The 21565-nt window shown below is 47.6% G+C and overlaps 1 protein-coding gene across 1 annotated transcript in view; it reads right to left on the reverse strand.

Annotated features, from left to right (window-relative positions):
• Window positions 1-10930: 10930 nt before the first annotated feature.
• Window positions 10931-21565, reverse strand: part of KIF26B (kinesin family member 26B) — a 499134-nt gene continuing 488499 nt past the window's right edge. The window contains exon 15 of the mRNA XM_027122401.1: window positions 10931-18102. Within this exon, the coding sequence (XP_026978202.1) occupies window positions 17954-18102 (149 nt within the window). The 3' untranslated portion in view covers window positions 10931-17953. The remainder of the gene's footprint in view (window positions 18103-21565) is intronic.

Consider the following 21565-nt stretch of genomic DNA (forward strand, 5'->3'; position numbering starts at 1 on the left):
AATTGCTACTCCAGCTTTTTTTTGATTTCCATTTGCATGAAATAACTTTTTCCATCCCCTCACTTTCAGTCTCTATGTGTCCCTAGGTCTAAAGTGGGTCTCTTGTAGACAATATATATACAGGTCTTGTTTTTGTATCCATTCTGCCAGTCTGTGTCTTTTGGTGGGATCACTTAATCCATTTACATTTAAGGTAATTATTGATATGTATGTTTCTATTATTTTCTTAATTGTTTTGGGTTTGTTATTGTAGGTCTTTCCCTTCTCTTGTGTTTCCTGCCTAGAGAAGTTCCTTTAGCATTTTTTGTTTAGCTGGTTTGGTGGTGCTGAATTCTCTTAGCTTTTGCTTGTTTGTAAAGATTTAATTTCTCCATCAAATCTGAATGAGATCCTTGCTGGGTAGAGTAATCTTGGTTAGGTTTTCTTCCTTCATCACTTTAAATGTGTCTTGCCACTCCCTTCTGGCTTGCAAAGTTTCTGCTGAAAGATCAGCTGTTAACCTTATAGGGATTCCCTTGTGTGTTATTTGTTGTCTTTCCCTTGCTGCTTTTAATATTTTTTCTCTGTATTTAACTTTTGATAGTTTGATTAAGTTGTGTCTTGGCGTGTTTCTCCTTGGATTTATCCTGTATGGGACTCTCTGTGCTTTCTGGACTTGACTAAATATTTCCTTTCCCATATTAGGGAAGTTTTTAACCATAATCTCCTCAAATATTTTCTCAGTCCCTTTCTTTTTCTCTTCTTCTTCTGGGACCCCTATCATTCAAATGTTGGTGTGTTTAATGTTGTCCCAGTGGTCTCTGAGACTCTCCTCAATTCTTTTCATTCTTTTTTCTTTATTCTGCTCTGCAGTAGTTATTTCCACTATTTTATCTTCCAGGTCACTTCTCCATTCTTCTGCCTCAGTTATTCTGCTATTGATTCCTTCTAGAGAATTTTTAATTTCATTAATTGTGTTCTTCATCATTGTTTGTTTGCTCTTCAGTTCTTCTAGATCCCTGTTAAACGTTTCCTGTATTTTCTCCATTCTGTTTCCAAGATTTTGGATCATCTTTACTATCATTATTCTGAATTCTTTTTCAGGTAGACTGCCTATTTCCTCTTCATTTGTTAGGTCTGGTGGGTTTTTGCCTTGCTCCTTCATCTGCTGTGTGTTTCTCTGTCTTCTCATTTTTCTTAACTTACTGTGTTTTGGGTCTCATTTTCGCAGGTTGCAGGTTCATTGTTCCCATTGTTTTTGGTGTCTGTCCCCAGTGGCTAAGGTTGGTTCAGTGGGTTGTGTAGGCTTCCTGGTGGAGGGGACTAGTGCCTCTATTCCAGTGGATGAGGCTGGATCTTGTCTTCCTGGTGGGCAGGTCCACCGCTGGTGGTGTGTTTTGGGGTGTCTGTGGCCTTACTATTATTTTAGGCAGCCTCTCTGCTAATGGAGGGGGTTGTGGTATTGTCTTGCTAGTTGTTTGGCACAGGTTGTCCTGCACCGTAGCTTGCTGGTCGTTGAGTGGAGTTGGGTCTTGGCGTTGAGATGGAGATCTCTGGGAGATTTTCGTCGTTTGATATTATGTGGAGCTTGGAGCTCTCTTGTGGACCAGTGTTCTGAACTTGGCTTTCCCACCTTAGAGGCACAGCCCTGACACCTGGCTGGAGCTTCAAGAGCCTGTCATCCCCACAGCTCAGAATAAAAGGGAGAAAAAGAAAGAAAGAAAGAATGAAGAAGATAAAATAAAGTTATTAAAAGAAAAAAAAATTTTTTTAAATGGATAGAATGCTAGGACAAATGGTAAAGGCAAAGCTATACAGACAAAACCACACACAGAAGCATACACATACACACTCACAAAAAGAGAAAAAAGGAAAAAAAAAATATATCATTGCTCCCAAAGTCCACCTCCTCAATTTAGGATGATCTGCTGTCTATTCAGGTATTCCACAGATGCAGGGTACATCAAGTTGATTGTGGAGAGTTAATCTGCTGCTCCTGAGGCTGCTGGGAGAAATTTCCCTTTCTCTTCTTTGTTTGCACAGCTCCTGGGGTTCAGCTTTGGATTTGGACCCGCCTCTGCGTGTAGGTTGCCTGAGGGCATCTGTTCTTCGCTCAGACAGGACAAGTTTAAAGGAGCAGCTGATTTGGGGGCTCTGGCTCACTCAGGCCAGAGGGGAGGGAGGGACACGGAGTGTGGGGCAAGCCTGTGGTGGCAGAGGCCAACGTGACGTTGCGACAGCCTCAGGCGCCCTGTGTGTTCTCCAAGGGAAGTTGTCCCTGGATCACGGGACCCTGGCAGTGGCAGGCTGCACAGGCCCCCGGGAGGGGGGTGTGGATAGTGACCTGTGCTCGCACACAGGCTTCTTGGTGGCCGCAGCAGCAGCCTTAGCATCTCTTGCCAGTCTCTGGTGTCTGCGCTGTTAGCCGCGGCTTGCGCCCGTCTCTGGAGCTCTTTTAAGCGGCGCTCTTAATCCCCTCTCTTCGTGGACCAGGAAACAAAGAGGGACGAAAATGTCTCTTGTCTCTTTGGCAGGTCCAGATCTTTTCCCGGACTCCCTTCCGTCTAGCTGTGGTGCACTAGCCCCTCCTGGCTGTGTTCACGCAGCCAACTCCAGTCCTCTCCCTGGGATCCGACCTCCGAAGACTGAGCCTCAGCTCCCAGCCCCGCCCCCCCCGGCGGGTGAGCAGACAAGCCTCTTGGGCTCGTGAGTACCGGTCGGTACCGATCCTCTTTGCAGGAATCTCTCTGCTTCCCCTCTGCACCCGTGTTGCTGCGCTCTCCTCCACGGCTCCGAAGCTCCCCGCCTCCGCCACCCACAGTCTCCGCCCATGAAAGGGCTTCTAGTGTGTGGAAACTTTTCCTCCTCCACAACTCCCTCCCACTGGTGCAGGTCCCGTCCCTATTCTTTTGTCTCTGTTTTTTCTTTTTTCGTTTGCCCTACCCAGGTACCTGGTGAGTTTCTTGCCTTTTGGGAGGTCTGAGGTCTTCTGCCAGCGTTCAGTAGGTGTTCTGTAGGAGTTGTTCCACGTGTAGATGTATTTCTGATGTATCTGTGGGGAGGAAGGTGATCTCCACGTCTTACTCTTCCACCATCTTGAAGCTCCTCCTATTGGGATTTTTAAAAAACAATCTCAAAATTCCAGAAAAGTTGCAAGTACAGGACAAAAAGGGTTTTTTTTCTGAATTATCTGAGATAAATTGTTGACACACTAGACAGTTTTTGACAGTTTTCTATAAATGAGAGTAAGATTCTGATGGAGCTAGAGAGATTAGCATCTTAGAAAAACAAGGGACTGTTGAAAGCTCTTCCTGAGAATGTGAAAGTGCAGGCATCGCCTGAGGGTATAGGATGTTTGTGAAAAAGACCAGGAGACTTCTTGTGTCCTACCTCTACCATAAGCTTTGTGACCTTGGGTAAATCACCTCTGCATCCAGTGACAACTGGACTAAATGAATAACTTCTGAGTTCACTTCCAACACAAGCATGTTGTGATTTTTATGTCTGAGGGGTATTTTTTTCCTACCATGAGGTTAAAGGGCAAAAATGATTCAGTCCTGTCCACCAGTGCCAAGTGCCCTTGCCCACTATTTGCCCCTGTGCTTGCCAGCCTGTGGCCTTTGACAGGGCTTCCAGCCTCATCTTCCTCCAGCTGACCAGAAACCTGCTACCCTGCAGCCAAGCGAAGCCCATGGCAGGCTGTTCCTTCATGTCCCTGTGCTCATGCTACGTACTCTATGCCACATGCCCTTCTGCCTTCCCCCCAGTGCCCTTGGAAACCTTCTGCTCATTCTTCCTGATCTTTCCAAGCATGTCCTCCTCTGTGCTGCTTGAGCATCTATTCATTCACCTCAAATCTTTCCACATCAACATAATTGCTTCTTTATTTGTCATTCTCCTCACTAGACTCCAAATCTCTAGAGGAAAGGGCCTGGGTTTCTTCCTTTTCTGCAGCCTCAGCTACTGACACAGTGCTTGGCTTATAATAGGTCATCAGTGGATAAATATGCCTTAAGAACTGTGGGCCGGGGCTTCCCTGGTGGCGCAGTGGTTGAGAGTCCGCCTGCCAATGCAGGGGACACGGGTTCGTGCCCCAGTCTGGAAATATCCCACATGCCGCGGAGCGGCTAGGCCCGTGAGCCACGGCCGCTGAGCCTGCGCGTCCGGAGCCTGTGCTCCGCAACGGGAGAGGCCACAACAGTGAGGGGCCCGCGTACCGCCAAAAAAAAAAAAAGAACTGTGGGCCAGATACTGTGCTGGGCAGGGTGGAGAATGATCCTGCTCTTCGGGAGTTCTAGGCCAACAGGGGGAGAAAGATGATTAAATAGGCAATTGCCACGGAAGGGAAAGTGAGCAACAGTGTGGCAGAGGTGAGCTAGAGCTGATAAGGAAGCTCACAGGAGGGCACCTTTCAGACTTGGAAAACCTTCCATTAAGCTGGGTTGCCTCACACTTGGACTTCGCCAACAGTACCTTGCCAGGGGCAGGTGTTGAAGAAATGTGTGCTAGACTCTAAGCTCCGTAAGGATTTGGACCATGACCACCTCATTCACTGATGTCTCTACAGCTTCTAGCATATGTGACACATTGTGAACCAATAAATATTTATGCAGTGAGTGCATGAATGAACTAACAACCAGGTCCTCCTTTCTGTTCTTTTCACATGCTTTTCCCACCTTGCCTCTCACCTTCTGACTTGTCCTTGTCCAGAGATGCGAGCTAAAACTTACCTCAAAGAGGGTGGTGCTGAAGATCAAAGGCACTAATAAATATGAAACCACTTAGTATAGTATAAAGTGCTCTATACACATGAGTTACTACTTACCGCTTCTTCCCTTCCAAGGGTTGTGTTGGGTGCAGCCGTTCTGGGCTGACCTGGTTGGGGTTCAGAAGCCCTCAGGACCTGTTATGCTCCTGTCGATGCAGGAAAAAAAAAAAAAAAGACTCAAGCATTCTCAATTTACCATTCTTTAGAAATTTCCTACGTTTTAATAAGGACCTTAGAGATTTCTTCCTTTGCGACTAGAAAAGCATAATTCAAGGGCGTAATTAGGGTTCACGCAGTCACTGCTCCTGTGGACAGTCCTAATGAGGATTTTTCTTTTTTCTTATTGAGTTCTCCCAAAGGGACCTCTTATTAGAGAAAAATGAGTTCCACAGTCATGGTGGGAGGTAGACTGTATTAGTCAGGGTTCTCCAGATAAACGAAACCAGTAGGATGTGTGTACATACGGAAAAAGGATGTGGATTCACCACGTGGGTCCTGCAGGAGTATGGAGGGGCTGAACCATGCTTAAATCATGAGTTGGGGCCGGTAGAGGCACTGTCACTGGCCTGGAGCCTGAGATGGCTCAGGAGGCTGCAGAGAGGTGCACCGTGGAGCAAGCCCCTCGGCCTGTCTGTGCCTGAGTGACTTGAAACGTGCCGTCAGGGACAAGGAGATACTTCCGTCCTAAGAACTCCTGAACGGAGAAGTCCCCAATCCTTTGCCGTGACTTAGGATCGCAGCTGCTGTGGGACACAGACAAACCAAGTGGCCTCATGAGAGGTGTGAGAAGCCTGAGGGTTCAAGTCGCTCCCTTCTCCAGGCTGGTGCAGTGCCCGTTGTCTAAGGCGCTTACTCGGCCATTTTACAGCACAGCCTCCCCTGCCTATTAAAAAGCACGTGATGCTGAGTGAAACGGACAAGGGCCGGGATGGATGAAAATATTCCCCGGGAATGGGGAGGACGGGGGAGGGGGGGCGCGAGAGGGCGGGTAAAGTCAGTTCAGCTTTTCAGGTGTCCAAAAAGGAAACTCCAGGGGCAGGACTCGGGGGCTGAGAGAGGCTGTGGAGAAGGTAAAACCGGGGTCTCCTCTCAGCCTTGGAACCTTTCTTACCTCCAGCCTCCTCTCTAGTTCTTAGAAATCCAGGCCCCTCAACCTGTCTGCCACTCCCTCAAGGCAGGCCTAGCTTCTAAAGCTAAGACGTTTCCTTTATCCTCCACAGCTAAAACTTTCCAGAAAGGTCAGCAACCCGAGGATGGTGTCGTCTGATTAGCCAGCACTGAAGTTGCTCTGGCCGAGGGCAGCGGGACCGCCTGGGCGGGTGTGGGTTGCCGGGTAACGTGGGGTGCGCTGAGGCTGACGCTAGAATGCGTGGCTCACAGCAGCGCGGTCCCCGCCCCCAAGAGCTCCGCACCCTCGTGGACACGGAGGACTGCCGATCAATGGCGCGTGCGCCGAGGCAAGCATCGCCCCCACACCGTCTTCCTCACCTTGCGTCGGGGCCACGGGCTGGACTGGGACGCCCGCCCTCCGCCGGGCTGAGCCGGGACCCGGGCGCTACATGCCCGTCAGTTGTGCAAGCTGTCGGATTCTTCCGCGGCCGCACAGGCCTTGAGGGTGGGGTTGCCTCTCCTCTGACAGGCACGTGCGAGTACACAGTGCGGTCTCGGGGCGCTGGTATTCGACAGAATCCATCTCCACCCGCAGCCGGGTCAGCCGTGGCGCAGCGGCCTTAGTAGAGTCGAGAGCGCAGACCCGGCAGCGACCCCCACGCCCTGCCCCGCGGGCCCTGTCCTTTCCGCTTGGGAGAGCGGCGCGTGCGCAATGGCCCGGCCGCCCCGGCGCAGCGCCTGCGCGCCGGGCTGCTCCCGGGCTGCTCCGGTACTTTAAAGCGTTCGGTGTGAACAGCAGTGCGCGGGAGCTTCAGGGAACACCTCCGGGGTAGTTAGTCCGCTTCTGCAGCGAAGTCTGGAGGCACCATCCAGCAGGGCTAGTCAGCACGCGAAGGACTCTGATCCGCACCAAAGAAGCCCCCGTAATAAGCACTTTAAATCTCATTATCTGAATCAAACCAGGAGGCTCGTGAATTACTAAGGCATTTTGAAATTATTTCTGTCAGTAAAATAAGAGAGATTGAAGACATGTGGTCGACTTGAAAAACATAAGCTGGACCATCATGGCCTGAGGTGGGTATCTGCATCCAGCAAGCCCAGGCCTGTCCGTTTGAAGCGAGGCCCTGGGTCTGGGGCTCCACTTGGTCCTGTGTGCCCTCCACTCAGGGAAGGGCTGGCGGCTCTTGGAGCCCGCTGCCTGCACCGCTAGACCGGGGTCTCCTCCAAGTGCCCGAGGACGGAGAGCAGGCGCGGCCACAGGAAGCAAGTTACACGTGTAACAGAATCCCACCACCTGGGCCTTCGTCAATCAGCCCACCTGGGAGCAGAGTTTAGGGAGTGGGGCACAGCCAGCCCGTCTGCGTCTAACAGATGGAGGCCACTGACATTTATAAACGAATGGACAAGCACTGAATGAGGCCAATGGGAGACGTGAAGGTTGTCGGAAGGGTCTTTGCTCTAATTATTAGAACAAATGCCTAGCACCCTACTTCCTTACATCTGGTGAGCACGTAGCAGATTCTGACATCCTTCCGCATACAGTGTCTCCTTTCATCCTCAGAACAAGCCCGAAGGGCCCAGGCCACACAGGTGAGGCTTCCCTTCTACACAGACAAGGAATCTGAGCCCAGAGATGTTCTGTGACTCCCTCAAAGGTGACTGAGGGACGCAGTTCTCAAACCAGCACCCAGGCTTCATGACTTCTTGGCTAAGAGTGAAGACATATGTCAGAATTCTCAGGGAAGTGTTCCCAAAACATGTATATTTATAATGTATATAAAAGTTCCTTTCTGAGAGTCATGACCCAAACCCTCCGTATCCTAACACTTATTTTGTGCCCAGCACTGTGCTTGACACCTGGGGCCATAGAAAAATCTACTCTTGGAAGAGTTGCAGAACCTGCCACCCAAAACATGCCAGCTCAGCATGAGGATTATTTTGAGCTAAAGGTGCTTGAAAAACAGCAGATGCAAGAAGGATGTTCTGATCTCCCCTTTTCTTCCTGAAAACAGGAGATATAACTCCCGTATGAAAAATCCCCTCCCCATACCCGGAGAAAAGAAACGTCCTTATCATCAGGGATAGGGAGTCAAGGCTGAGAGGAATCTGTACAAACAGACTTGTTAAAATAACTCATCTTCCTTTAGCCTCCTGACACATTTTAGTTCGTTTTCCACAGCTGCCTCTCCTTCTTCAGCAGAGTTTAAAAGCATTTAGCTTCTGCCACCTCTCTGGGTCCTCATTTTTTTATGAAGGCTCCCGTGGCACTTAAAGCTTATATTAAATAAATGTGTTTACTTTTCTCCTGTTAATCTGTCTTACGTCAATTTAATTCTAAGGCCCAGCAGTAGACCCTAAGAGGGTCGAGGTAAAGTTTTGCCTCTGCTACACCTCCAGAGCTTAATATTTAGGGACAGATACACCTGTCCTACATTAGGTACAAAGGAATAAGTAAGAACTTGGTGCATTTTACAGCAAGAGCGCGTCCCACTTTGGAACTCCTTGATATATATTTGTGGAGTGAACAAATAAGTGAATCAGTGAAGTAGGAGTTTAGAGAGGAAGAGATGACTGTAAATGGGGCCATCAGGGGAGGCCTCTAAGTACTGTTCTGGGTGGACGATTAAAAATGGCCACTCTCCACGTGTATGAAACGACTTGTAATGTTTTATTCCTCTTGTTACAGCTATTTCACTTCTAGGAATTTATCTTAAGGGACTTGCCAGAGAGGCAAAAAAGAGATATATGTTCAACATGTTTATTATAGTATAATTTATCATAGCAAAAAAGTGGAAACAATGTTAAGGTCCAATAGCAGGGAATTGTAGTACTGAAATGATGGTCAGTCTACCCGATGGAATATTCTGCAGCCATTAAAATCAGTTGTAAGAGCACATGTTCTTGACTGGGGAAATATATGTGTGTGGTAGAATTATTAAGGGGGAAGAAAGCAGATTCCAAAAAAGGGTTAAGTCAATGATTATCCAAAAGTTGTAAAGGTGTTTGTGTGTGTCTATTATGACAGTGGTTGTCTGGAGTGAGATTAAAGGTAACTTTTATTTTCAACTTCCAGCTTTTCAAAAGCCCAGTTTAAAAAAAAAAATAAAGGCCTTTTTCTTGCTGGCTTTTCGGGGAACTTGGGGTTTGTGGAGCTCTGTGGTCTGGTGGAAAGCCTTTATTTTGAGTTTTTCTTCTGAGCACAGGCAAAGTGGTATAATGTACATGTCTGGACCTGGGACCGCTACGGAGGGAAGGGGCCCAAAGGATGGGCAGAACAAGGGCAATTTAACAATTACAAATGAAAAATAAATAGATGACACACTGTTTACCCAGCACATGGGAGGTACCCAGAGCAACTTCCTTGGGTGCCTCCAGGTCACTTCCCCTGATGGAGAGGTCAGGTGACTTGGAGGAAGAGTCTACCCCTCGGCCTCCTGGATTCTTCTCAGACTCTTGGCAAATGCAGGGAGAAGGCTTACAAGCAAGGGCTGGAGGACCCAGCTGAGTGGCACTAGGGATGGCCAGACCCAGCAGACAGGTGGGGGGCTCCACGGGGAGTGAATTTCCATCGCAGAAAAAAAGTGACTTGCAGGGTGACCTATACTTATTCTCTCTCCCTCCTCCCCTTCTCCTTGCCCTCCCAACCTTGGACCCAAGAAGACTCTTCTGGAGGTGAGGCCTGGCGCAAGGCCCCAAATAGAGGAAAAGGGGCATGTGGTGGGGTCAGAGATTGGCAAAAGCAGCTTGCACCCTACTTTGAGGAGGACTGTGTTGGCCTCTTTGTACTAGGGTTTCGGTTTGCCAGCCGGTGTTGTCAAGGTACTGAGCTCTCGGAGGCCGGTGTCTGTTTTGTTCATCAGCCCCAGCAGTGCGTGACACAAAGCAAACGCTCGCTAAAGATTTGTTCCGTGATTACTTTGTAAATGGTGAGTAGGCATCCGCGTGCTGGAACACCACTCTTCCATCTCTAGGAGGCCTGAAGGCCAAGGCTGCTCAGTGGTAGAGAAGTCAAGTCTGTGTGTATTGTACAGCAAGGGCACGGGTTTGCCTGGTGTGGGCCTGGTGCCCATTGTGAATTAGGGACTTAATCCCAAATGGGGCATTTGCAATGCAGACCTTTGGTTCTTTTGTTAAAGAAGTCTGACATTTCTGCAGACTCCTGCCCAGGTGTTTTCTGTTTCCTCTTCTTCTTCCAAAGGTGATCCTTTCATTCATGCATTCAACTAGTATTGTTTGAGTACCATGTTCCAGACTCTGTTCTAGACACTGGGGATATAGAAGAACAAGAGACACCCGTGGGTGCTGGGGCGCATTGGCTGCTGACAGGCCGATGTGTTTACACTCAAGTGCTCTGTATGTTTATAAAGGTTTTCTGGAAACAAAGCCTTCAACTAGAAGAGAGTGCAGAAGCATCAGACAGTGCAACAGGCCCTAAGCGAGACAGGACGGCATTTTCTCCACACAGATGCAGGGATGGAAGGGATGGAAAGGATGAAAAGCATAACAGTTATGTTAATAACAATTTGGAGAGTTTAATGGTTTAGGAGACAAATGCAAGTAAGGTCATGTATTTGGTAGTCCTCCCCTGAGGGAGGGGGAAGAACAAGGGGTTAGAAGCAGTTCTAGGTGCTGCCTTTATGGTCTCTCCTCTCCCAGGGGATGGTCAGAGTTAGGTGGCCACTCCACCAGCTCTTCTGTTGAAGGCATTATGTCTAGAAAACCCTATGGCTCCTGGATTCTTAAGAACTCATGGCTTCTGCTACAGTGGCCCAAAGGGAGCCCATGAGGGTCTGGTCTAGCATTTGGGGACAAAAGAAAGGGGTAGCTGGAGCTGTGCGTGTCCAGGCCACATCAGCAGAGTAGGAGATATGGATTCAGAGCAGGGCTGTGACCAGTCCAACAAAGCCATCACCACCTCAACACCTAGCTTCTTGACACGTTTCATGTGTGATCACCAGCGCTGTGACTCTCAGGGACGCAGGACAATGCCAGGGCTCTGGGCCTGAGCCCAACATCCACCCACCCCCGCCCGAGCTTCTGAACTTGTTGGGGGCCAGCCCCACAGTGGGAGGAGACAGGCCTCATCCTAGGAAGGCCCTGGGGCCTGGGAGCAAGTCCTCCACCAAGGTGTTGCTCTAGTGAAAGGGATCCGCCCCAGGCCTTGAATTGTTTCCCCCTCTGTTCAGAAGGGTGAACTGGATAGAGGACTTCATGACTCTGAGTAGGAGAAAAGTGAACATTTAATGCCACCATAGTTTGATTCTTTTTAAACACCAGATTCTTTTTTGACAACATTTTTCACCTCATATGCCACAAAAAAGTCAGAGATCGTAGCCAGCAAACAATGTCTTCACACTGGAAATGGCACACAGCTTAATGAAGTCATGTCACCAGGTTTTAAGAACTATAACTTTCTTTTCCAGACTGTTCTCCAGGTAGCCTGCTCACACGTATCATGATCAAGCCAACAGCTAACTTATATCGCTATGCGAAGGCCCATACACAAAACCAGCCTGTTTGCAAATAGGCTGTTGGGACCTACCCAAGTACAGAATAGTTGGATTCCTGACTTGAACAAATGAATTTTATTAAAAGTTTTTAACAGCAAACACTTGCAAGCTAAGAACTTAATTTTTAAAATGGCACCAATCTTTTATCCAAATAGTGAATTTAAAACAATGACATTAAATACCACCCTTGAATTTGAAGTGAGATTTTATGAACTTGTTTATGAATTCGCTGTTTCCGACACAATAAATGCACTTGGGCAGGTCTTGTCTCCAATTTTCAAATTGGTCCATTTCTACAGATTAGCATATTTATATACACATACATACATGACTAGAGCTGAAGGAACCACAAAGATCATTTAACACACTGTCCTCCTTTTACAGATTAGAAAACTGTGTTCCAGAAACGTTGGGTAATATATCCAAGGCCATAGGACTATTGTCAAAACTGGAGTTAGAACGCAGGTTTTCTGTTCTATGTTCTTCCATCATGTCACATACCTTCTGTACACATGCATCCGTATACACCCCCGTGCACACACACGTCAGTACATCGGTGTGGTGTGTGTCCACATATCCACACAGACCTGGTGCAACAGCACCTCATGGGAAGAGTCCAAGATGCCGGACTCAGATCCCAGTTCTGCTATAAAACTACTCTGTGAACTTGGGCCAATCATTGGCTATTGACTTCAGTTTCTTCATCTAAAATGATTATCCCCAGCTCCTGAACAGAGCTTTCATTTCTTCAAAGCACTTCCCATCAACTATACCATTTTCTCTTTACACTCTCCCAGAAGGGCAGCTATTATGACCCCCAACCTTCCATCGGGGAGCCCGAGGCCCAGCAATGTGAAGCGACTTGCCGAAGGTTGCATAGCGAGTGAGGAAAGCAGGCCTGGAGCCTGGTTTCCTTACTCTGAGCTCAAGGCTTTTTCTCCTAGGTTTAGCTGCCTCTCAAATGAGACTACTGACCCCAGCCCCTCCTGGCCTCTCAGGGATCCAGTGAGGGGACAAGATGCTTTAAGTATTATGGGTTGTAAGACTCACTAAAGTGCTTTGGTTTGTCCAGAAAAAACAGGTACTATATATATCCAAGGTAAGGAACTTCAGTTTCCTCTTCCAGACCCCTTCAGTAACAGCAGGGGTGGGAGGTGGGACATCTTAGGTAAATGTAGGAGCCTAATACTGTCTGCAATTTTCAGAAATTTAGTGTTGAACCAGCAGGAGGAGGCTGGATCCTCTTTCACTCAGGCCTGTGGAGGCTGATTTCCAAGACCGTTATCATCAAATTCAAAAGGAAATGATCTTTTCCTTTTCAGCTACTTACTTTAGAAACAAATTAGGTTTTGAACTAAGCCCTGGACTTTGAGGATTGGATCCTAATCCCTGTTTTCCTGTTTTCTTTCTCTTTCCTCCCCGCTGCCTGTGTCTCTGTTAACAGAGCTTGTTAGAGTGAGGAGAAAAAAAAGCCATAGGCAGATCCACCAGACTTACACTTTGATGCATAGCACTTGGATAGCATTTCCAACCACGGTGTATAAATAAATTATAAAACACGAGGCGCCACAAAACAACATCCTGAGTTTACAAATAAATTATAACTTCTTCATAAACTGAATATGACAGTGTGGGGTGTTGGTTAGCAGTACGGGGAATGAAACAGTGAGCCTTTTGAGTTTCGAAGGTGATTTCTACATCTACATAAAATAGATGTGTGAGTGCCAGGATTTCAGCACTCGCCCTACACGCATGGACGTTGGGAACTGCATCTAGAGAATATTGATTATGTGCACTGAAGGTCTGATGCCACCTCAAGCACTTCAAGTATGTCCGATATTATGGCATCATCTCTGGTTCCGAGCAGGGCCACCCCAATGCAGAATGCATTGTTTAGGGATGGATAAGCAGCTTCTAAAACTTTGCAAAAACTTTTTCTGAGAAGATGAGCTTCTCCTGGATTGGAATTATGCTGTTATCTGGAAATGACGAGCAGCTTGGAATAGATATGTATTTTGTCGGGAAGATTGCTAAGGGACACAATTTGTGAGTTTTTACCCACAAATGTTGACAGATCTTTGCTGGAGGAGAAAGAGATTATAATCCAAAGGGACACTATATCCTACTACCTGTCCACCCACTACTGCCCCCCCCCCACAAAAAAAAATTTTAGACCATTTGCTGGCATTTGTCAATGAAACTGAGTGTCGGTTTTGCTTCACTGGGCATAGAGAAAAGTGGGCTGCAGGGGCCTTTCTTCGGCAGTCAAGTTTCAGCGTGGCAATGTTGAAGAGCGTGCCCTGTGGGGGAAGATGGGCCGTACCGCCTGGGTGGCGGCAGGCAGGCCCCAGGGCCAGCGCCCACGGGTGATTTATTCAGCATCAGTTTGTCAAGAACAGGGTTTTCAACGTGTTTCTTACATGCATGGTTTCAGGGTTTAAAATACACTGCCCTTAAAAGTGAGGAAATCTTTAAATATGTGCTCAAGGAGTGGGGCTAATCTTCCAGCAGGAAAAGAACACTGAATAAATTCATGAATTCTTCTGGTTTCAATTTTGAAATTAACTCATCTTTAGTAATTTCTGTTACAGCCCAAACCCTTCTTGGAATAGGGATTTAAAAACATTCACCACATCATTATTTATGGTGGGAGCCTTGATTACAGATCAGCAGTGGCCAATGACACAGGCAACTGTGTGTAGAGCCAGGGTAATAAACGCTTGGGCTCTTGCAAGCCCTGCCTCTATCCCAAGAAACCCAGATCAGACAGCTGCTTTTGAATAGTAACACCTAAAAGGCTGATGGATTAACCAAAATTCATGATCAGCATCAGAATCTGAAGCCCAAAAAAGGGCTCTTGCTTAACATGAACAGAAATCCGAGAACCGGCACAAGATATATATGCGTCTGTGTCAGACTTTTTGAACCACTGCCCTGGATGGGTTTTGTGGCTATGATGTAGTCACCACCACCTTCCAGGAACACAGACTCCAAGCTTAAGACTAATTTATGACAAATGGCGAGATTCCTGCCTGCCGAATTCCCCACTCTGGGCTGCATGGCATTTGATCCCAGCTCTCTCCTCTCCCCAGCATGGGGTCCCTTGTATGAGCCCCACCTGAGTCAACACAGGACCAACCTCTGCATTTACATCTCAAGCTCCCTACCTTCAGAATAGCAACTGCAGATAAAACAACAGACAGGATGTTTCGATTTCAAATCTGGAAGAGATGAAAGTTAGTGACAGCTTCCCCATGATGTAGAGGGGAATTCAAGGACAAGAATATCAAAAGTTGCAGCTCTCAGGTGGGGCTTGAGAGCCCAGGATAAAGCAAACTCTCACTCTGTGGCAACGTGAAACACCCCTCATGAAATGCAATATGGATTCACTCCCCGGAAACAGCATCACTATTCCACTTTTGGGCTCTGAGTTTTGCTTCCACCTCACACTAAACTATTTGGAGAGGGGAACAGATTTCGGACAAAGAATTAAGGCTTCCACGTCTAAACGTTAATTTCAAATAAATATTTGTTTGGTCCTCTCATTTGTGGATAATAAAATGGAATAATGGGTTCTTTGACATTCCCTTTGCCTTCCTAGGTTATCTGTCACCAAAACCACAAGGAGACCTGGACCTGCCTCACACCTGGCCATTGAATGAGGTGTTCTTCAGTTATTAGAACTGCTACAGAACAGCTGACCAGCTGTACAATCAACTTATAGGTAGAACCAGGCATAAGCACATTATAGCATAAAAATCATGATTTCTTCACATGGTTTACAAATACTTGGTGTGTTAAGATGTTTGTAGCTTACTTACGTTAGAAAAGAAAGGAAAAGAAAAGTAAGGAAAAAAGCCAATGGACAACCTCCATGCCAAGTTGTTCTCCTACACCATGGCCAAAAGCATCCTGTGAGAAGCTCCATGGTGTGGCATCTTGTGAGGCCAATGTGACTTGGTAAGAGAGCTCCTGGTCTCATTCAGCCCTTTGGCTATCTCATAAAGTTGCTACAAACATATAAAGCAGGTTTAGGCAGGGGGCAAGCGGAAGGCCACTCCCCTAGGAAAGTTTCCACTGATCAAGATTTTAATTTCTGTAGATGTTTCCGCTTAGTCTCACTCCAGGAAAGGCACGAAGGCCCCAGTGCTGGCCTGCTAAGGAAGTCAGCACAGTGAGGTAACCTGTGGGAAAGACATGGCCAGGGCGAAAGCTAAGGACACTGATTACTAATCAAATGCGTTTGTTTCCAGCAAAGACTAGGATACTCACCTGTGACAATCCCTCAGTTAAAGGCTTTTCATGAAGTGGTGTATATCAAACCAGCAACCAAAGAGGTGTCGAATGGAAAACCCAAAAAACTCAACAGATTGGCATCCTTTGGGGTCCAGAAGCTTCCATTATGCTGCTGTTGAACAAGGCCATTAACACAAGTGCCGAGACCAGAGGTGCACCCAGAGCCATGGGGCTGCCCTGCAGAATGAGGTTAGGGTGTGGGACCCCTGCCTTCCAAGGGGACAGACACACTTGTTAAACTAGAGGGGGAAATGATCCGCTCTGGAGTCACTTTTCACCGTATTATAGCCCGTTTCAGCTATCAGATGGGAGTGCAGCTTCTATGTGCACCTCTGCATAGGAGCGTGCTCTAACCAAACACAGAGCCAGACTTGTCATCCACAGAGCTGGCTTCTATCTAGGGGGCTGACTTCCCAAACAAAGCTAATGGGGCCATCTGTGCCCCGTTCTGACCAGTAAAGGACTGGTACTATGAAGCTCACAAGACTATGATTCCCACTTACTGAGTTCAGCTGAGCTATGCTGGGCTACACGTATCCTGAAGAGCATTGTCAAAGAAATGCAAAGGTTCCTTTTCCTTGGGGAGCAGTTGGGGCTGAGGAGTTGGTTAGCCAGGACTGCCTCACCTGGAAATAGGCTCATGGAGATATGCTGCATTTGAGGGCAAAAAGAACAGGGAAAACCCTGGGCACCTCTATCAGTGGGCAGGCTGCAGGGGCCTGGGGTAGGGCCCTGACCTGGGAGGTAGGCGAACACCCTGCTGTTCCACAGCTGTTATTAGACAATCCCTTGACCACTCTGTGCCTGGGTTTCCATCACTAAAATGGGTATAATAGTCCCTAAGGGAATTGTGGCAGGGATGAACATCTCAATTTGAGAATGAGGTCCAAAGTCAAGCCCTGTACATCCATATGCATGAAACTCTGTGCCCTGCCTCGCTACAGGTGTGTGATGTATGACAGGAAAACTTTCTCTGCCTTCAGGTGTCAAGGTTGAGTGGCCAAGCCTAGTTGTTTCTTGGGATGCAGGCTTTGGTTCACACGAGGACTGGGACTTCTTGCATTTAAGCAGCACCCTGGGCAACAGAAAAGTTGTGCAACCTCACATCCATCCTTGTTCTGGACCAATACTGTTGGGGTCTCTGAGCATCTACAAGCCCAAGAAGGTCTCCAAACTGGGAAAAATCCTCTGCTCTAATAAATTTGCAAAACTAGGGAGCAAAAATATATGGCTCTGCTGAATCGGTTCAAGGTCTCAATCCAGAGTCTTTGGAATAAAAATGAGTATGAAAAATGTTATGAGGGCCATGAAAACCCTGGATTCGTGGGTAAAGGAACTAGTATATGTGTTCAGGATGTGTGAGGGGAAACTATTCGGAGCAAACGTCCCACCCAAAGGGTAAGCAGGGCCCAGGTCATACAGGCTCCTTTCCCCCTAGAGACGCAGCCCTTTCTCCTCTCTTTTCTCTCCAGCTCACGTGCACCTGCTCCATGATCGACCTCCGAGTCTGCCCGCTGACACTGCCACTCGTAGGAGCTGGCATTGAGCATCACCTGCTGTTCCAACCTTCTTTGGAAACACACTGGCTTGTGCCCGGAAGTCTCTATCTTCTGTTTGAGTGGCCTTCCCAGCAGAACCATAGCAGACAGTTAACATTTATTCATATGCCATACCGATTAGGAAATAGCTCTACAAACACAACTTACTTAGAAACAGCAAGTCAGAAATAGGATAAAACACCAAGAGAAAACGAGCTGTAAATACATTGCAAAAATGTGTTTGATTTTCTTTTTTGTTCGTTTTGTTGTTTTCATCTTGACTAGCACCATCTGTACACAAGAAAGTATGAACATAAATGTTTGGATAATAACAAAGATTTGCAAGGCACTTCATCAGTCATTCGGAGTAACTTGTTTTGTTTTCACTTTCCACAGCAATCCCACGTCCACCCTCGCCTTTTCTCACAAACCAGGAGAAGAGTGAGGTCTCTTTTGCCAGCATTTCTTATGTACAAACAAGTTCTTTAAAGTTCCTCAAAGTGCTTTTTCAGTCTCACGGGGGCTTCCACGTCCCTTGGGTTTCCCATCATTTTCTCCTCTCCTGCGTGTTTGGTGTTTGCACCTTTCCTACAGAAAACAAAAGAAAAATCACCTTCTGCTCCACGCTCACTCCAGACTTGCCACCGACCTTCGTCCTCCTTCTGTGGTCACTGAGCGCGGCCAGCACCGAGGGCCCGCCGAGCGCGGCTGCCTGCGGGTAGGGAGCGAGGGCCGGCCGGGCGGCGCTCCCGTCAGCGGCGCCGGGAGGTGATGTCGAAGCAGGTGATCATCATGAGGTGCGCCTTGCAGAAGTTGACGCGGCTCTCCAGGCGCTCTGTCACGCACTCCAGCGCTTCCAGGTACTCCAGGGAATCCAGCTCCAGAACCTGCTCCAAGTCAACTGCAAAGAAGGAGAAGCCCAATGGAGACGTGCGGCCAGCAGGGAAGGGTGATCGGACGGCTCAGCCGTGCCGGCCCGTGGCTGCTGCACCTACACCCGTACCTGCACCTGCACTTATACCTGCGCCTGTACCTGCACCTGCGCCTACACCTGTACCTGTACCTGCGCCTGTACCTGCACCTGTACTTGCACCTGCACCTCTACCTGTGCCTGCACCTGTACCTGCGCCTGCGCCTACACCTGTACCTGTACCTGCGCCTGTACCTGCACCTGCACCTCTACCTGCGCCTGTACCTGCGTCTGTACCTGTGCCTGCACCTGTACCTGCGCCTGCACCTGCGCCTGTACCTGCACCTGCGCCTGTGCCGGAACGTCTTAGGCAGCGCTGCCACACCCTCCTGCTCAACCCTCTGCCGCTCTCAGGTCGAGAACAAAACACTTTACTACTTGTAGTTATATTGGGGCCCTTCATTCCAATGATAACGTTAGACCCCTGACATTTTATTGTGACTCTACTGAGGGAAAAAGTGACATCAAGCTCTCTCCACCTCCACCATCTCCATGACAGGATTTGGGACTCTACCAGCACCATTTTCTTTATTAACTAGAAAATAAATAAAGCTTCAAGCTGAGGTATGGAGAAACCCTTCCTTTTTGGGGTCTCACCTGAATGATGTTTATACCTTTGCCTGCTGATATAAGTGTGTTGCTCTCTGGTTAGTCCCTCACACAGCTGTGTGCAGCTGCCTCTCTACACAGTGACCCTGCCTCTTGGCACTTCCTGTACAGTTTCATATACTCACTGGCCTTTGGGAACTAGGCTGATGATGGAATCTATGTTAATAATTACGATTCTTAGACTCATAGACATAAAGAACAGACTTGTGGTTGCCAAGGGGGTGGGGGATAGGTAGGGGTGGACTGGGAGTTTGGGATTAGCAGATGCCAACTAGTATACATAGGATGAATAAACAACAAGGTCCTACTGTATAGCACAAGGAACTACATTCAGTATCCTGTGATAAACCATAATGGAAAAAATATAAAAAAGAATATAGATGTACGTGTGTGTGTCACTGAATCACCTTGCTGTACAGCAGAAATGAACACATTGTAAATCAACTATACTTTAATGAAAAATAATAATAATTATGATTCTGTGCTCAGAAGCTGAGATTTAGGACCCAGATGCTGGCCCTAATGTTCAGGCCTGCACAGAGTTAAAAGCCTGTTTCCTTCAGTTCCTCAAGGGCAATTATCTGAGGCCACCCTCTCCTGGCCCCCGGCCACTACTTGGTCCAGTGGTGACTGGGCAGGGGGGTAGGCTGCTACAGAGTGCCCAGCATGGAGAGGACAGGCATGGGCAGCGGCCAGGGCAGTGGGGGTGGCCCTGGAATCCAAGGCAGGAGACTTGCACTTGACTCCCAGGTCGGCCACGCCTAATCTTTGCTGCCAAAGGGTCCTTAAAAGTAACAGGAGAGTCATAATCCCTAGTCTGCCTACTTTCCTAACTAGAGTTGCCATGAAGAGTAGAACCAAAAAGAGACGATGAATGTGAATGTGGTCTGAGAACTGTAACAAGCTACAGGAACATCAAGGGCTGAAATCAAGGCTGACTTCTTTTATAGGAGACTTAACTGGGCTCAGAGAAGTGAGGCGTCCTGCTCAGGGTTACACAGTTAATAAGGACCGGGGCTGGGAATGAGGCTGAGGCTCCTGAATTCCGGTCTAATATTTAAAAACCAAACAAAACCCCTCACCATACCATAACCACATCAGCTATATTATCGGATCACCTTGGAAATTTAAAAAAATGGATTCCAGAACATTTATTTCTAGCCAACACCCAGCCTATTACCCACACCCAGGGAACAGTCAGAATACAGTCTCATTGATTTTTGGGGGGTCATTTTTGGTTTCAATTCATCTTGAAGAAACAATCTGTGTTTCTCCTTTCACGTGGCCTTCTGTTCATTACCTTTCTCAGCATCAAAAAAATCCCTGATTCCTGACGTGAACAAAGGCAAGAAGGAAGGGATGGTTTCCTGGAAGCATCTACATATGTACCGACGTTTAAGCTGCTCCCATCCTGGGAAAAAATGTGACTTTGTAAGATGAAGACAATTATCAAGCCTGCCTTAGGCATAAATAGCTCTCAAAAAATGTTAATGAAAACAGCAGAAAGGAAGAGGAACTGCTGAATGGGCACCCCTGGGATCTTGAAGTGCCTGAGGATTAATGGAAGAAGGAAAAGGGTGTGCACAGGTGGGAGAAACATAGCATTAGGCTCCGTGTTTATGCCGCGGCCAGACCTCAGCGAATGTCCTCATTCGTGTCTTGTCTGCCCTATCACAGCCTTAGATGGAAACACCCTGGAGAGCAGGAGTTCATGTCTCTGGTCCAGATTTCTAACAAGGGACCTACGTTGCTGCATCATGCAAGCAGGCGCTGAGGAAATGTCTCCTGCTGAGGATAGCTATTTTGTTAACTCGGGGATAATACAAACACTAATTACTACCGGACATTGCTCCTTCATCATGGGCAGGCAGTGTAACCAGCACTGGACTGATAGTAACTCGTTCACTCTCACAACAGCCTTATGAGGTAGGCACCATTATGTGCCTACCATCTGACAGTTAAGGAAATCAAGGCTCAGAGAGGTTAAGCGTCTTACCCAAGGTCTCACAGCCAGCTTCCAAAGTGGGTCTGCATGACTGTGGCTGACACCACGAATGGTACAACTCAACAAGGTAAGATGCATCACAGACTGGTCCCAGTGCCCTGTCCTCCTTTTAGGTTATGTTCATCCTCATATGCACTCATGAGGTACTCAGGGGAGATGTTATTACCTCAGTGCTATGGAAAGGAAGCCACCTGAAGACATACTGTGAAAGTGGCAGGGCACAGCTAGAAGACCAGCAAGTTCTGTCCTTTCTTCTTTGCCCAGGATCATTTCACCCAGTATTTCTTAAACCTAAGCCCCAGACTCTGCCTGTCACGCTCCCGGCACTGGCCTGGGAATGCTCAGGAGAGGGTGATGTGACCTTCAGGGGACAGTCTTGAAGAGAGGGAGGCACAGGGAGGCTGAGGGACTGGAGGGAAGAGCTGGTGAGTGCCAGACAGGAAAGGAGGGAAAGGAACGTTAGTGGAAGTAATGTATTTTATTTCAGAGACTAAGCTATCTAGCATTGGGCCCCCATATCAATGAAACAGTTGGGACCAGATTTGAGCTTTATTTTGTGGTAAATGGAATGGTTCGAAACAAATAAATAAGAAACAATTGAATCCATCTTTCAAAGGGAGCAGAATTGTTCTGAATTGTTATTAGATGGTTACTGTCATCCTGGGCTTCCTATTAAATGGAAATAACACTGTGAATGTTATTCTTTTCACTCAAAAATGTTTTTCTTGCTTTCTGGGTTCTTTTTGAGGCTTTTCTAGGATTGCACATTCTACCTTATAA

The sequence above is a fragment of the Aethalodelphis obliquidens genome, unplaced genomic scaffold (genome assembly GCF_003676395.1).
Source record: "Aethalodelphis obliquidens isolate GAN/ISIS:26980383/991018 unplaced genomic scaffold, ASM367639v1 scaffold24, whole genome shotgun sequence".
Taxonomy (NCBI): domain Eukaryota; kingdom Metazoa; phylum Chordata; class Mammalia; order Artiodactyla; family Delphinidae; genus Aethalodelphis; species Aethalodelphis obliquidens.